This window comes from Paramormyrops kingsleyae, chromosome 23 (assembly GCF_048594095.1).
Source record: "Paramormyrops kingsleyae isolate MSU_618 chromosome 23, PKINGS_0.4, whole genome shotgun sequence".
Classification (NCBI taxonomy): domain Eukaryota; kingdom Metazoa; phylum Chordata; class Actinopteri; order Osteoglossiformes; family Mormyridae; genus Paramormyrops; species Paramormyrops kingsleyae.
The window spans coordinates 21,952,318-21,969,325 of NC_132819.1; the positions used below are offsets into that span (position 1 = coordinate 21,952,318).

Below are 17,008 nucleotides of genomic sequence, written 5' to 3' on the forward strand. Positions count from 1 at the left end.
TGCTGGATGAGTCTTTCAATCAAGGAAACCAACCAGTCAAAGCACGAGAAGAACTGAACTATTTAGCCAACACTTTTCAGTTTTAAAGTAGTTTGTAAAATCTGAAGTAGCTCAAAAGGTCCTCATGGATTATCTGCTCACCCGAAGTTAGATGAATGTACAGAGTTGAGAAAGTGAAAGGTGAAAGGAAAGTCAGAACTGAATGCTTGAAAATTTATTTCAATATTTCAAACTAGAACTAGACAGCATATGGCTCATTGGTTAGCATATGATTGGAGACTTGAATCCCACCTTCACTCAATGATTGCATGTAAATTAGTAACTTCATTAATATTAATTAGCTTTGTGTATTGAACCACATATAGAGAAAATGGCTGAGAAACATCATGCCATTTGTACCCTGAAAAATCTAACAGGATCAAGTACTGGGTTTAAGACCGAAAGATGATTTAAAAAAAAGTTTTCGTGTTGCCATTGGCTGATGGCAACAATGTTCCACTTGAGTAATTAATTATTATTTATGCTTGTCTGTCACATTAATACTGCTGATGGTCCACAATTCCTTAGTAATGAATGCACAAGTTTTCTGGGTGGGGGGGGGGGGGTGTAGTTTAGGTGCTAAAGGTCACTATAAATACAGAGGGGCTCCGCACTCCCACTCAGAGTGACACCGAGTGAGGCAGGTAACCATCACCTTCTGCACCAGGAGATCCCCAGGAACCATGAAGCTGCAGCTGCCCAACCCAGGTCTGGAGGAGCGGATCCCGTCCCACCAGGAGCTGGAGAAGATGGAGGTGGAGGAGGCTGGGGACAGACCCAAATGGGACAATAAGGCTCAGTACATGCTGACCTGTGTGGGCTTCTGTGTGGGTCTGGGTAACGTCTGGAGATTCCCCTACCTGTGCCAGAGTCACGGAGGAGGTAGGAAGGTTTTGTGTGTGTTTGGGGGGGGGGGGGTGTTCTTCATGTTTCATATAAAGCTGAGGCATGATACTCTGGTACTTTTTAAAATAAACTTTTCATTCTTATCTTTCTAATACATAAATCGAATGCACACATTTTCTAAAGTAGTAAAGTGTTAATGAGTAAAGTGTTACTCATTATTATTATTAATATTATTTGTATTATTATTGACAATACTAATAACAACAACAACAACAACAACAATAATGGTCCATAAGCATTTCATGCTTTGGACCCTTAATAATAATAATAATAATAATAACAACAACAATAAAGCATCTTCCATCATGTTGATTTCACTCCAGGGGCCTGTTTCATGAAGCCAAATTACTTGCTTAGCCAGATGACTTGTCTGATTTAAGGTACCGTAGTTTAAATGCACTTCATCTTCATTCACTTACATATAGCCCCGGCTACCTTAAATCCGACAAGTTATCTGGCTAAGAAATAAATCCCGCTTTGTGAAACAGGTAACTCCATAGATAGCATTTTTCAAGAACATTTTGTCTTGTCCGTGCATGATCATGGTGGTTATTTCATGATCAATGATCCATGTAAATAACAATGACATCTAATTTAACGAAGCTCTAAAAATAACACCGCTAGTTAATAACTAACTGGAAGTTAGGATGACAATAATCCTGATAATGTTCACCACAGAGGACAAAAGAGCAGTCAGTGTGAGACCAAGTGTGGAGAAAAGAGAAAAAAATATGGTCAAAGGTTCATTACTAATAAGCAAGAAATGGATGAGAGTATCTTATCTTACGTGCAGAAGAATGCATGTGACAGAAACTGACCCGCCAGGTATTATTAAGTGAAGTACCTTGTTGAAAATTTATATTTTTGTTTTCACAAACCATATTATATGTTTTTTGCATTTACAGAGATATTTTTCGCAGAGATATTACTCGGTGAGTTGAATTGCCTTATTTTTTTTTAATCATGATTATCTTTGTTCCCAGGTGCGTTCATGATCCCGTTCCTGATCCTGCTGGTCCTGGAGGGAATCCCCCTGCTGCACCTGGAGTTTGCCATCGGCCAGCGACTCAGGAAGGGCAGCGTGGGGGTCTGGACGGCCATTCATCCCTACCTCACCGGTGTGGGTGAGTCCGTCCTTCCGGCCATCCATCAATCCACCAGTGTTGTGTGTCAAAATAAAAATACATACAAGACCATAACATTTTATTTCTCATAAACACAAAAGAAACCACATTTCTGTTGATGTCCCCAACAGGAATCGCATCCATGTTTGTCTCCTTCCTGGTTGGACTGTACTACAACACCATCATTGCCTGGGTCATGTGGTACTTCTTCAACTCCTTCCAGGAGCCGCTGCCATGGAGTCAATGTCCTATCAATGAAAACAAAACAGGTGCAGTATTACAATACTGGTTTAAGAAAAACTGGTGATAATGTTCACATTCATATTTGGTTCTTAGATATCCAAAAACCCAAAAAGCATGAATGTCGCCCCCTGCAGGCCTGGTGTCAGAGTGCGCCAGGAGCTCCCCAATGGATTACTTCTGGTACCGGGAGACCCTCAATATCTCAACAGCCATAGAGGATTCTGGGGGCCTGCAGTGGTGGATGGTCCTGTGCCTGATATGTGCCTGGACTGTGCTCTATGTCTGCTGCATCAGGGGCATTGAGACCACTGGCAAGGTAGGGCTCCCATTAAAACAAGGTACAGGCTACTGTGTGAGTGACCTGGACGTACAGATTAAGAATGTGAGTCTTGATCGTCCCGCCCTCTCCTCAGGCTGTGTACGTGACTTCCTCCCTTCCCTACGTCGTGCTCACCATCTTCCTGTTGAGAGGTTTGACCCTCAAAGGCTCTCTGAGTGGCATCAAGTTCCTCTTCACCCCAAATGTGAGAACTGCTTCTCTCCCAATTTTAACTGCTTATGAAAAATCTAGCTACATTTCTTTGACGTAAAACCAGGTGTATTTGTGTTTCTGTTCATTTAGATGGACGAACTCATGAATCCAACTACCTGGCTGGATGCTGGTGCCCAGGTCTTTTATTCATTTGGACTAGCTTGGGGGGGTCTGATCTCCTTCTCCAGCTATAACCCAGTCCAGTATGTATCCATGACTACAAGATTTTGTCTAGGCCTGATTCCCATGACAGATGCAGATGCTCATTTTACAATATAATACTTGGTGCCGTATACTACTAACATATGCAACATTTTTATTCATTTTTTCCCTCCAGCAACAACTGTGAACGTGACGCTGTGACTCTTTCAGTGATCAACGGTCTCACATCTGTTTACTCAGCTACTGTCATCTACTCCATCATTGGCTTCCGCGCCACAGAGAAATATGAAGACTGTTTTGGAAGGTACATGTTCTCAGGATCAAAGTCCATCCATCCACCTATCTTCTAAGTGCTCGTCCTGGTCGGCATCAGAGAGTAGCCTGAAGCTTATCTCACACAGCACAGGACACAAGGATGGGGCACACTATCCACAGGGACTAAGCACATTCAGTATCACATGCAGTCATGTTACAGCTTAACCATGCTATCATGTTAGGGTCGGCATCGACCCTTTGTAAGTTTACAATGCACAAACAAAGAGGTAAGAAACAAATTGTTTGATAAATAATTGTTTTGAGGGTATTTTATGGCTGATTTAAGACCCGGGTCGGCACCGACCCATTTAACATAAGAGATAGGAATAGACAGCTAACAAAGATCAAAGGTTACAATAATGATTTATAACGAGATGACTAAACATTTTAAATTTCATTGTGATTCACCTGTTTTGCTTTCCCAGAAACATCATTTCACTGATGAATGCTTTCAATCTACCTGAAGGCATCATCACAAAACATAATTATGAAACCACTCTACAGAATCTTAACAGCACATCTCCACAGATCATCCAAGGTCTGAAACTGAAGACTTGTAATATGAAGACATTTCTTAATGAGGTACCTATTGCCATATAACCAATAAATCCAGTCTTTCATTACATATATGGAAACTTCATTCCAAGTCAAATGAAACTATTCGATGTTGTACCTATTTTGTGTGTGATTATCCTATTGTTGAAAAAAGAATTTAGAAGTAACACCTAAAAATCTTGACCACACCCTCCATCTTGTTTTTGGTATTGCAGCCTTAATCAAATGTAAGTAATTTCCAGAAAAGTCATCTTCTGGAAATTAGTGGATTTCGGTTTCTAAATATTCAAAAAAACTCAAGGTATGCAGTATTTTATTGGATGCTAGTTTGAGGACATCTGTCGTTCTCTTAGGGTGTCGAGGGCACCGGTCTGGCCTTTATCGTCTTCACAGAGGCCATCACCAAGATGCCGTTTTCTCCACTGTGGTCCATCCTCTTCTTCATCATGCTCTTCTGTCTGGGGTTGTCCACCATGTTCGGCAACATGGAGGGTGTGGTCGCACCCCTGCAGGACCTCAAAATCTTTCCTAAAAATTGGCCCAAGGAGGTACTTACAGGTATGTAAACTTATATAATCATCATCAGCTGGAATAAATTGTTTTGATCTCCAGAAGAGGACCTGTCTAATACTATAAAACAGATCAAAATCCACAAAAATTAAAACATATTTTGTGAATGCATTTGTAACACCTTAAAAGTGATTTTAAGATGGATGGTTGAATGGGTGGATGTCTATAATATAATTCTGTCTGTTCTAGGTTCAGTATGTCTGGTCTCCTTCATCATAGCCGTGATATTTGTGCAGAGGTCCGGTAACTACTGGCTGGCTCTGTTTGACAGCTTTGCTGGTTCTATCCCATTACTGATCATCGCGTTCTGCGAGATGGTGTCTGTGGTTTACATCTACGGAATAGACAGGTGGGTCGCAACACATTAGGCAAACATCTCTGCATAATCACAACAAGAATTGCCAAACAGATAAAGACCCCGTCTAACTCATTACAGCTATGAATCAGAGACATTACCACTCATCATCACTGAGGGGGCCACATCTGACTTAGTTGTTGCCACTTTCCTGACAGGTTTAACAGAGACATTGAGTTCATGATTGGACACAAGCCCAACATCTTCTGGCAGGCGACGTGGCGGCTCATAAGTCCCCTCATCGTGCTGGTCATTTTCGTGTTCTACCTCATCACCAAGCTCAGTGTGGAGTTCACCTACATCGTCTGGGATCCAGCCTCAGTATGTATGACACTTAGGAAAATACAAGCGGTCCCCCGGCTTACGATACTTATGGAAACGCGTACTTACAAACGGATTGCTATAAAGTTTATTTTATTCAAAATTTGGGTTAAATACTATGATTGGTATCACGTATATATGAATTTATTATTATTATTAAGGGCTGTATTATTATTTTCCTGACTTACCTACAAATTCGACTTAAAGACAACGTTAGGGAACGGATCTTGTTCGTAACCTGTGAACTGTCTGTAGTCAGATTGGGCGAGGCTACTATTCATATGGAATTAGTTAATAATCAGTAATATCGACTAAATACATTGCTGTATGCTTTTATTCACAGGAAAATTTCCCCACCATGCTAAAACGGACTTACCCTCACTGGGTCCACCTTATAATACTCATCTTGGCCGGCGTACCGAGCCTTACGGTACCATTTGTTGCAACCATTAAACTTCTGTGGAACTTCATGAAAAGGAAAGATGATGACCAGAAAGCTGATATCGTGACTCTCACAAAGTCAGAAAAAGACACTAAACACCAGAAAATGACCACCGATTCCATTCAACAGCAGTTTTAGAAAGTTTTATCGTCAATCAGCCAGAGTCCATACTTATAAACTGGACAGGTGCAATATCATTTATCAGTATCAATATCTAGGCAGTTAATTATTTGGAGCGTTAGTGGAATAAATATTTTAACTGTATTGACCCAGCAGGCATTTTGTGTTGTGAACATGTTGTTACAACGTTGTCTCGTCACATTGATTAACCGTTATCAGAGTGTTGGTTTTGAAAGATGAAATAACAATTATGAGTCATCTCTCTGCTGCAGAGACTGCTATGAGACTCTCTGAGCAGAGAGAGGACTCGTACAGCACAGTGATGACTCATAGCAGAGAGAGTACTCATATTGCAGAGAGAGTACTCATATGAGTACTATATGAGTCCTCTCTCTGCTATATGAGTCATCTCTCTGCTGCAGAGACTGCTATGAGACTCTCTGAGCAGAGAGAGGACTTGTACAGCAGAGAGAGGACTCATATAGCAGGACTTGTATATAGGACTTGTACAGCAGAGAGATGACTCATATAGCAGAGAGAGTACTCATATTGCAGAGAGAGTACTCATATGAGTACTATGTGAGTCCTCTCTCTGCTATATGAGTCATCTCTCTGCTGCAGAGACTGCTATGAGACTCTCTGAGCAGAGAGAGGACTCGTACAGCACAGTGATGACTCATAGCAGAGAGAGATGACTGATATAGCAGAGAGAGTACTCATATTGCAGAGAGTACTCATATGAGTACTATATGAGTCCTCTCTCTGCTATATGAGTCATCACTCTGCTGCAGAGAATGCTATGAGACTCTCTGAGCAGAGAGAGGACTCATATAGCAGGACTTGTATATAGGACTTGTACAGCAGAGAGAGTACTCATATTGCAGAGAGAGGACTCATATGTGTACTACTGACACAAGATGTAAAGTTATACAGTATCTACAGGTTTTCATAAATTGACAACATTTTGGCACAGAACATTCTAAGTGCTTAGACCATTATATTCACTTGCATTAATGTGGTAGTTGTTATGCATTTTGCAGTTTTATGATACATTAAAACATACACAAACATCAACTGAAGTGCAGTCAATATGTTTACATGACAAAGAAAAATTAAATTGGTGTTAGTCGGACTCCAACCGGTCTTTTAAAACACATGTAACATGTTAGTCCACCTGAAATCACACTAAATCACTCAATCGGTCTACCCAGATAATGTGGTTTGGAATGGATTTAGCTCTGCATGTATGTGTTCGATTGAACCCAAACTGAACTAGATACTGCACGTGCCACATTTTTTACCTGGAAGTGACAAACAGTAAACAAAGAAAATGTAAAGTTGCCCAATTGAAAGACAATTTGCTAGTTTGCCCTAACCAAGTTGTCACGTAAGGCAAGGGAGAGAAGCAGAGATCCAGGGTGCAGGGAATACAGAGCTTTAATGAGTCAGTTTGGGCAGGAATACAGGAAATGTCCAATACGGCGCAGAGAGGGATCACAGGTTCTTCTTCCCCGGTAACCGGAGAGAGAGAGAGCGATGGGCAGGGGCGATATCACCGAATCGGTAAGCTGGCAGGTAGGTACAGAAGCGGCGTGCAGTAATCGTGGTCGTTGTCCGTGAGCTGAGGTCGATACCAGGGGGATCCGTCCGACGGAGACACACAAGACCGGGGACACAAAAGGAGGGGCGAACAGGAGAGGCTGGACTCGGCAGGACAGGTGAGTCAGGTACGGAAGCTGGACTGAGGAGGGAAGGCAAAAAGGTAAGGTTCGCACACAGGGCTAACAGACAAGGCAAGGGGAAACAGGTTGACGGAAGACAGAAAGAATGCTTGGTAAGGCTTTGAAACATCAGCGCAATGCTTCGCAAGGAAGGTTTGGGTTGGCTTCTCTTTTAAAGGTGGCTAATCGTCCGCTGATGTGTTGCACCTGCCTGGCCCTGCCCCTGTGGGCGTGACCCAAGTTGTTTGTCAGTTGTTTTCTGTAACATTATAGGCCAAGTGGAAAAAAGCAGCTATAGCTGTACATCACCACCTATGGTAGTAAAGTCGACATACTTGAAACAATAAAAACAATTGCCCTCTTGTGGTTGTATACTGGGTGAAGTACAGTATTCCAATTAAATGGCCTAACTGAGGTATAACCGCAGCTCAGCTAAACTGTGCATGTAAATACTGACTGTGTATGTTTGACCTTGAAACATTTTATTGTTAATTTGTTGATCCATGAAAAAGTATAAGAGTTTCCTGGTGCTGAGCAATACAATGTCATAAATTAGAAAATGTCAGAGATCACACACACACCCTCACTCACATACAAATGAATAAATACCTTTTAGCACTGAACAGATCATAGTTGCTGTGAAACTGGCCTTTCCACCCTTTCCTTTAAAACTAAACTGGGCCATGACGGAATTGCTCAGCAATCTGAAAAGTAAACATTTTATTAGTAAATGCTTACTAAAAATTAATGCAATAATACATTTGTTAATCATTTAAAGACTGTTGGAGAAAGCAGGAAGTCCAAAGCAAAGAACGCTTTAAAAAAAAAATTAATTCCTTTGTAGGGGCTCCTACCTTTTAGACAGAATTTATTCTCCCTTACCTTTGCTCATGCGTGTAGGGTGTGGTGTTGACGCAAGCCCAAGCAGGGATGCAGGTTCTTTTTGGGTGTTTAGGCACGCTGAAATAAACACACTTCTTTTGGGCGCTCTGCTTGTGTTGACTGCCTTTTCCCCTTTTTCTGCTGCACTGCAGCTCCACACCTTCACCGAGAGGCCACACTAGCGGCTTATGGCAATACCAAAACATACGTCATATCCAGATCGCTTAAAAACGTTTTCTTTGCAAACTAACACTTTTAAAACAACGTCAACCTTACTGATACAAACGTTTTGTGAAATACTGTAGAATCAGTAGCAGCTAACGAGCTGACGCGATGGCGCCAAACTCACTACTTTCAACTAACTAAGAGAACGCGAACGATCTGCTTCACATATAAAAAAAAATTAGCATTAACTTTTACGTTAGATGGTGGTCAACTGTTTGCAGAGTGCTACCTGAATGATTTTTTTTAACTTATATAAATAATATATTATATTGTAATATTTCGACGCGAGATCAACATAGTGGCAATGCTGTCCCTGCTTGCTCACAGCAGTTATTGAAATCTCAGCATTATAATTACCTTATTCAACGTAATTTCAACTGTTATTCAACGTTGTGACAATGTTAGGTGCCTGATGGAGATTTACTGTCAGATAAAATACTTTGCTGCCAAATGCATGTTACCAATATGTAGTTAAAAATTTCTTTATTATATTAAAAATCTTTTTCCCTATTCAGCCAGTCATGCTTGTTGCTTTAGCAAAATTGACAAATATTTATTACATCACGTATTTATTACATTAAACTAATTAAAAACGTTTTAATCAAAGCATCATAATATGACAATATATTATACATAGTTTTAGTTTCATAAATCGTAAAGAAAAATACAGAGCAAATTCCCTTCAGTTGTTAATTCCGCAAATAAATTTTATAATGTTTACATAAATTGATGTGGCATTTAGAGGCATTTCACAGATCTGTCCATTGGGTGTCGCAGTAAAATAATTCCTTGTTATACCCTCACCCGTTTGCTTGGATCCAAGAGATTATTTGCTTTTGGCGTCGTGGCTGCAGTAACAGACTAAAACTAGTATTGCAAAACATAGTAGCTGTGTCGACAGCTGTGCTTGGCTGTATTCAAGGTCTTACAACATTGCATTATCCAGAAAATGCCCGCGTGCACATCAAGCTTGCAAATGTGCTCAAGGTAAAAACAATACAAATATCTATTAATCATCAGTTGTCGAAAAATATATCTGAAACTATTCGTGCTATATGTAAATCACCGCTGATAACAGCAAAGACATGCGAATGTATATTTCCAGTTACCTGTGATCAGTGGTATTCAAACTTTTTTTCGACATTGCCCCCCCCCCCCCAGGGCCGATTCGACCGCCCGCCCCGCCATACACACACACAGGCAGACTAACCCGACATAAACTTCAATTATATAGAATTTATATATATACACATCATTTGTAATCCTTTCAATGGATGGTAACCATATATAAGCAGGTCTGCTCCAACCTCAAACCCCCCATTTGTTTTTTCCCTCACTGGTGCCTCCCCAGTTTGAATACCTCTGCCTATGACTATAATGGCAATATCTAGGCAGAGGGCAGCTGCTGTACACTCCTAAACACACCCAGCACTCAAATGAACAGGAAACCCCCACGTACCAGGGTCATTCTCTTCCTGCTTTCAGCTTTCCAAAAAAAAAAAAACCTTATATAGCTCCAGTGACACATTTTTCAGGACAATCTGCACATGTCTACAAGAAGCTAAGCTCGCACTGCAGTCTGTGAGCATTTTAAGCACAGGGATGAGTAAAAGCACGAGCACCACCGACGAGCGACCCAAGTGGGACAACAAAGTTCAGTACCTGCTCACTTGCATCGGATTCGCTGTGGGTCTGGGCAACGTCTGGCGCTTCCCCTACCTGTGCCAGATCTATGGAGGAGGTAAGACCCCCTTCATAATACCATAATACGTGGTATAATGTGGCAACTAAAATCACTGTCTATACTCTACAGCATGACTTGATGTATCAATCAGGTATGGTGCTTGAAGAACAATAGAAATTATTATTAGAGCAATACTAAACTGGGTCAATTTAACGTTCTTAGATTTTGGATTTCTTGATTTATTTTTTTAAATGGTTTTCTTGGAGATTTGGACATTTTCCACTTTTATTCATGGATTTGGTAGATTTTCAAGGAAAACTTTCCTTCCAATTGGTGTCTGAGGATGCTACGTTGCAGCTAGGTTAGCAAGGAAGCCCTACATTATTACATTACTTTTGGCTCTTTGCAGTGTGGGGTGGAGAATGTCAAATGATCACCAGCTTAGCTTCTGAGGTAGCTTGGCATGCTGGTGATGTTGTTTGTCCACACCTGGACAGGCTATCCAGACATGCTACAGCACTTATCAGCACTACTGGGAGCTTCGAGAATATAAATGTTTCTTGGCATAAGGATGGATTTTTACAATGTCTCACTGAAGACTAAATATACACAGATAAAATAGCTAAGAACTGGCCTAGTCCTTAAAACACCAGCGTCGTTTCTCTGAGTAATGGCTAAATAAACACAAGGACTAGCACTGAATGACCGAAATGAGCACTACCTGGTTCTCACAATGGTGTGGAAGGGGTTTGAAAGACCTCCAAAATTCAGGGGCCCCAGCATTTCGTAGGGCCCCCAAAATCAACTGAAGGGACGCCCCAGCCATAACACTCTATCTAGCATGGGATCCGTATTTCAGATTGAAAAGTACCAACCCAAGTAGGGGGCCTAGAATTTCTAGCTATTCCCCTGCATGTAACACTATATAAATGCATGTAAACGTCTTTATAAATGTGTGTGTAACTGAGCAGGTGCCTTCCTGATCCCCTACCTGATCGCGCTGGTGTTCGAGGGACTCCCCCTGTTGTACCTCGAGCTGGCCATTGGGCAGAAGCTGAGGTCAGGAAGCATCGGAGTGTGGAATTCAATATCACCCTACTTGGGTGGAGTTGGTACGTTCCGTCCGTCTGTTTAATTACGCAACAGTGTTTGTATTAGAAATCTGTGTAGATTGTTCATTTTTTGAAGGTGATGAATGTCACGACAGCACAGCTAGGAGCATGCTAAAATGCAGCTAGGTAGGTCTCAGTAGGATAATTACTCTTCTTTAAAAGGTGCAATACCAAAATCATAAAAGGGCTCATAACTCTGAACTGCATATACTATTGTGTTTTTCCTTCTTAGCTACTGTATAGTGAAACTTGCTCTTGCTGGCTACTCATGTGTCAGACTAAGGGATCTTTGGACTTTCTTTGGGTTTTTTCCGGATTGTGTAGGTGTTGCATCCCTGGTTGTGTCCTTTCTGGTGGGCCTCTTCTATAACACCATCCTGGCATGGGTCCTTTGGTATTTATTCAATTCTTTTCAAGAGCCCCTACCTTGGAAGTACTGCCCTCTCAAATCAGACCTAACAGGTACCGAACCAAACAACCTGAGTAGACATACTCTGTGAGGGATCTATCCTTAAAGTGGTTCTGAAGGCAAAAGTGAGTCCTACCCAGTACTAGCTAAGCACACTTAATAAAGCACCCACTGAATGTATGGTAACACTTTCTATGAATGTCGTGTCTATAAGAATCTATGAACACATTCAGTACACATTATAATGCATTCATAAAGCATTATAAACATGGCTATAATTATTTATACGAAGGCATAAAACATTATAGCCATGTTTATTATGCATTATGACTTCCTCATGAAGCTCTCATCTATAATACACTATAGATTCCTTTATAATGCAGAATAAGGCATCCTTAATTCTTATACTGGCCATTATAATGCAGCTAATGAAGGTAACTGTAATGCATTATAGATGAGAGCTTCATTAGAGCTTATGAAGTATTGCAATCAACACATAAATGCCTTATGACTGACAATAGAATAATGCTTTATCAATTCTTGTACCGACCATTATAATGCATTATGAAGGTATCTATAATGCACTATAGATGACAGCTTGAAAGTGTTACCAAGTGTATATTAGTAATTTCTTTGGAACTACAGTAAATGATTGTTAAATTATTTTCAGTATTCAGTACAATGGGTTGAGTGTATTGTGAAATATTATTTTGGGTGAATGTAACAACTGGTGTAATGTTGCAGGCTACGTGGAAGAATGCGTGGAAAGCACGCCCGTTAACTATTTCTGGTACCGCGAGACACTAAATATAACAGCCAACATCGAAATCAACGGCTCGTTGCAGTGGCAGATGGTGGTGTGCCTGGCGAGTGCGTGGTGCGTGGTCTACCTCTGCTTCATACGCGGCATTGAGACCATCGGAAAGGTGGGGGGTGCGAGGTCAGCCACGCGAACTGATGCCGGCATGGTTTTGGTGACGTGAAAGAAGACACACCAAACCTACATGGGCTTGTGCTTGCGTCTGTACAGGCGGTGTACGTCACGGCGACGTTCCCATACCTGGTCCTCACCATCTTCCTGGTCCAAGCCCTCACCCTCCCAGGCGCTACCGTTGGGCTCCGTTACCTCTTCACCCCCGATGTGAGTCTTGGCTTTTCATCCGAAGATGCCTCTTGCGTTCATTCATCCATTCAGCTTCACGGTGATCTCAGGAAGCACAAGGTCGTGAGGAAGGGATGCACTCTGGACAGCGAGTCAGTCCATCTCAGGGCGCACAATCATCGCACAATCATCGCACAATCATCGCACAATCATCGCACACTGCTGACAATCAGGAGGCAGTGCCCGTCAACCCATCCGGCGGCATAGGCAGCCACCTAGGCCATCATCTTCTGGTGGGGTGCAACTTAGCAAGCCAATTTGACATTGCGTAGGACGGGGGGGTGAACTACCTAACTGCAGTTTTGTAGGAGTACCCAGAGATGATCTGCACGGCCTACGAAGAACATACAAACTCCAGACACACACAGAGCCAGGGGTAGAAATTGAGCTCATAGGCCTGGAGCTGCGACCAGCGGCAATTGCCTGGGGCCCCCAAGCTGGGAAGGGGCCCCTGAAGGTGCCCGATTTGCACAGTACAGCAACGATAAATCTGCTTTATTTGTGTATTCTGCTTTTCACAGTGCAGTGAAAATAATGGAATTGTGTTTATTAAATTCCCTTTGCTGGTATTAATTTAGACTTCATGGTAAAATAATGGCCATAAATGTTACCACATTGGGGGGGGGGCGTGTTGGGGGGCCCCCAGTGTCCCTAGAATCACCTCTGGTTGTGAGGCCAGGTGTTGCCTGGTATTTATGTAGGATGTGGTATCACAGGGTGGAAACCGGCCCTGGTCATGTGACCTGTGTGGTATGTTTTTCAGTGGGAGACGCTGAAGAACCCTAAAGTGTGGCTCGATGCAGCCACGCAGATTTTCTTTTCGCTGTCCTTAGCTTTCGGGGGACTCATCGCTTTCTCCAGTTACAATCCTCCCAAGTGAGTGTCGCGTCGTGCCGCGCTGGACCCAACGAGTGACGCCGTTCACGCTCAGGGGGGGCTTAAACGAGTTCGTCTTTCAGGAACAACTGCGAGCGAGACGCACTGCTCGTGGGGTGCATCAACAGCGCCACGTCGCTCTACGCCTCAATCCCCATCTTCTCCATTCTAGGATTTAAGGCGTATTCGAACTTCAATTCCTGCCAGCAGAGGTGGGTCACAACAATTTTGCAGACAGGTCAAGATGTTGATGTACGGTGCTGAAGGCAATGGGGTTTCGGCAAAAAACGATTAATTATTACTTGCCATCTTATAGAAATATCCTGGCTCTGACTAATGAATTTGACATTGGAGACACGAATATAACCCTTGAAAACTATGACAAGTGGTTCGAATATCTGAACTCAACAAATCCTGACCAAGTTTTAAGCCTGAACCTGAAACACTGTGATATTCAGACCTTCCTTGACCAGGTACTCCAATCATATTCTATAAATATTACAATAACTGTCTTTTAAACAGTAGCTATTGGTAATGGTGTCACCTCAGTTTCAGAATTATTTGATGAACCAATGTATGTTTGAACCAATTTTCATAATTTTCAAAATTTCCCAAACATTTCTCTTTAAGCACTGATATATGTTGTCTTCTCTGGAACCAGAGTGCTTCTGGAACAGGCCTGGCTTTCATTGTCTTCACTGAGGCAGTGATTGAGATGCCGGCCTCACAGGTGTGGGCCGTGCTCTTCTTCATCATGCTCTTCAGCCTTGGACTTTCTTCCATGTTTGGGAACCTGGAAGGGGTCCTCGCACCCCTGCAGGACCTCCACATGGTGCCCAAGTGGATGCCCAAGGAAATTCTCACAGGTCATCTGCAATCATCAGAGGTGGATAGCTCAGGTCCAGAAAGTAAAAATGCAGATCAAGATTTTGTTTCAACCAACCAGTTAAGCATAAGGAATCACTGTCACAGAAGACATCTCCGTCCGGATTTTTACTTTTTGGACTTGAGCTATCTACCTCTGGTAATCCAGTAGTCTTCTAATGTGCAACAGAATTTTAATGTTAATCCGAAAATACACTGATAATCTCAGATGATTCAGACAGCTCAGATCAGGCAGGATTTTTTGTGTAGTTTGATTCAAGGTTTTCAAAATTAATTTGGCAATGGTACTTTTGATTAATTGTTTATTTTGCAAAGACTGTCTTGTTTTGAAGTTTGGCCAGACGTGTGATTTCCTAAATATTGTTTCCTTCTTCTTCATTCTGTTAGGTTTGATATGTCTGGTCTCTTTTGCAATCGGCCTGATTTTCACAATGGGCTCTGGTAACTACTGGCTGGAGATCTTTAACAGCTACGTGGGCTCCCTGCCCCTGCTGGTCATAGCTTTCTTTGAGATCGTCGCTGTGGTTTATGTCTACGGCATGAAGAGGTACCTCTTCACCGCCCTCTTACACCACAGCATTGTCACTATCATGTCATTTTCAGATGTCAAACTGCTCATTCGCATTTTCATTTTGCGTTCCCTTCCTTCCAATATCATGGTGCCAATCCGCAATGACGTAATTATGAAATGACGGTAATGGTAACTCGACATCAAGGCCGGCACGTGGCGAGACCAGTGTCACCTGAATGTCGTTGCAGGTTCAGAGAGGACATTAAAGAGATGACCGGCAAGAAACCCAACTTTTTTTGGCAGACGTGTTGGATGGTGATCAGCCCACTCATGCTGCTGGTCGTGTTTGTGGCTTATGTGGTGATCGAGGCTTCCAGAGTGCCAGAGTACCCGGCATGGAACCCGGACTACGTACGTTCTAGTATCGTCTTCATTTAGAACCACGTCTATGCATGCGCACAAAGGAAATATGTAAAACCATTCATATACATAAAAGTATTAAAAAAGCCAACAGCAGTCAGAAGCTACATACATTATGCTCAGCTAAACCCAGGTTATATACTGTAATACAGTGTTTCCCAATCCGGTCCTTGGGGACCCACAGACAGTCCACGTTTTTCCTCTAATGTTTTTACCATGGGAGCAAAAATGTGGACTGTCTGGCAGGGAGCTGAGAGAGAGCAAAAACATGGAGCGACTGTGGGTCCCTGAAGAATGGATTGGGAAACAGTGCTGTAATAATCCTGTACTATTGACATATCTATTGCACATCAAGCCCAGACTGTAAATGCACATCACTTACATATTGGTATATACTAAATTTTGATAAAATGGACATAAGTCATACCATATCATGAACAGAAACTGCACACAGCCACCAAAGTGGGAAAGATTGACTCACTGGACCATAGAAATCGGTTGAATTTAACATCTATTAGGTTCCAAGTGCAAAGAATCCATGACTAATAGCCAACGTTTACAGGTGGACTTCCCTCAGACTGAAGACCAGCCCTACCCCGACTGGGTTTTTTCCATTTGCGTGCTGCTGTCCGCCCTGCCGTGTGTCTTCATCCCCATCGTTACGGTCTACAAGTTTTTCATGCGTCGTTGCAGGGGTAACAGCACGCCATATATAAATCCGTACGAGAACGGCAACCAGACAGACACCGTTCTTGTTTCATGTATTTATCAAATCAACGCTCAACAGAAAATGTAAAATAATCCTGGAGTATGGAATTTATCCAAAGGGTTTGAAAGAAACCCAAAAGGATTTCAGACAAATCTGAGCCATTTCTCTTAATATAATATAGACAAGCTGTTTTATTTATAAGGCTTATCTGTACTTGTTTCCAGCTAAATATGGGCATTACGTCTGGATTCAGTTATGGTATAAATATGTGAGCACATTACAGAATGAATGTTAAACACAAAGCAGAGCGACTGCCAAGTGAAAATGAAATACATTTACAATAAAAGGTATCTATCCGTCCATCCAGAATCCATAATAAAATGTCAACTGACTGCAAAACAGTCTGAGCTGAGAGCATTTGTGTAAAAACAAAACAAAAACAGAATTTACAAGCATAGAATTTGATCTCATAAACGTAATAATCTTCCACGGGTGAAGCCTTACAGTGAAACGGCAGCCAGGAAGGTTAATCACCACATGACCGGCACTTTGAGTACTGCTGTGGACACCAGCGTCTCCTGGCAACCGGTCCAATTGAATGACGCCCGCTGCCAACTGTAGACTGTACTGAAGAGGCAAATGGACCGTGTAGAGTGAAAGGGCTCACTAATGCAATTTAGGAAACACTATTAATCACACCCAGCAGAACCGGGGGGGGGGGGGGGAGC

At 42.2% G+C, this 17,008-nt stretch overlaps 2 protein-coding genes and 1 long non-coding RNA gene across 5 annotated transcripts; 2 read left to right on the forward strand and 1 right to left on the reverse strand.

Annotated features, from left to right (window-relative positions):
- Window positions 1-666: 666 nt before the first annotated feature.
- On the forward strand, window positions 667-5,828 carry LOC111846942 (sodium-dependent neutral amino acid transporter B(0)AT1-like). Of its 2 annotated transcripts, none has more exons than XM_072705494.1 (12): window positions 667-921; window positions 1,929-2,069; window positions 2,201-2,338; window positions 2,447-2,628; window positions 2,726-2,836; window positions 2,935-3,047; window positions 3,182-3,310; window positions 3,747-3,903; window positions 4,230-4,434; window positions 4,636-4,795; window positions 4,960-5,122; window positions 5,466-5,828. In XM_072705494.1, the coding sequence occupies exons 1-12, from the start codon at window positions 723-725 to the stop codon at window positions 5,700-5,702; spliced, it is 1,935 nt and encodes a 644-aa protein (XP_072561595.1). In that variant the 5' UTR covers window positions 667-722; the 3' UTR covers window positions 5,703-5,828. The 2 variants fall into 2 exon arrangements, with proteins under 2 accessions (XP_072561595.1, XP_072561596.1); XM_072705495.1 differs by lacking the exon at window positions 667-921 and adding an exon at window positions 1,702-1,770.
- A 1,275-nt stretch (window positions 5,829-7,103) lies between these two features.
- On the reverse strand, window positions 7,104-10,407 carry LOC140581867 (uncharacterized). Of its 2 annotated transcripts, XR_011984911.1 has the most exons (4): window positions 10,175-10,407; window positions 8,288-8,472; window positions 8,015-8,109; window positions 7,104-7,425 (listed from the first exon to the last, which is right to left on the reverse strand). It is a non-coding gene; the product is annotated as an uncharacterized lncRNA (long non-coding RNA). The 2 variants fall into 2 exon arrangements; XR_011984910.1 differs by lacking the exon at window positions 10,175-10,407 and having other exon boundaries at window positions 8,288-8,729.
- Window positions 9,712-16,659, forward strand: slc6a18 (solute carrier family 6 member 18). The gene is made up of 12 exons (XM_023817677.2): window positions 9,712-10,253; window positions 11,168-11,308; window positions 11,633-11,770; window positions 12,462-12,643; window positions 12,748-12,858; window positions 13,643-13,755; window positions 13,839-13,967; window positions 14,072-14,228; window positions 14,417-14,621; window positions 15,028-15,187; window positions 15,400-15,562; window positions 16,134-16,659. Exons 1-12 carry the CDS (start codon window positions 10,115-10,117, stop codon window positions 16,365-16,367), a joined length of 1,872 nt encoding a protein of 623 aa, XP_023673445.2. The 5' UTR covers window positions 9,712-10,114; the 3' UTR covers window positions 16,368-16,659.
- The last annotated feature ends 349 nt before the right edge of the window (window positions 16,660-17,008 follow it).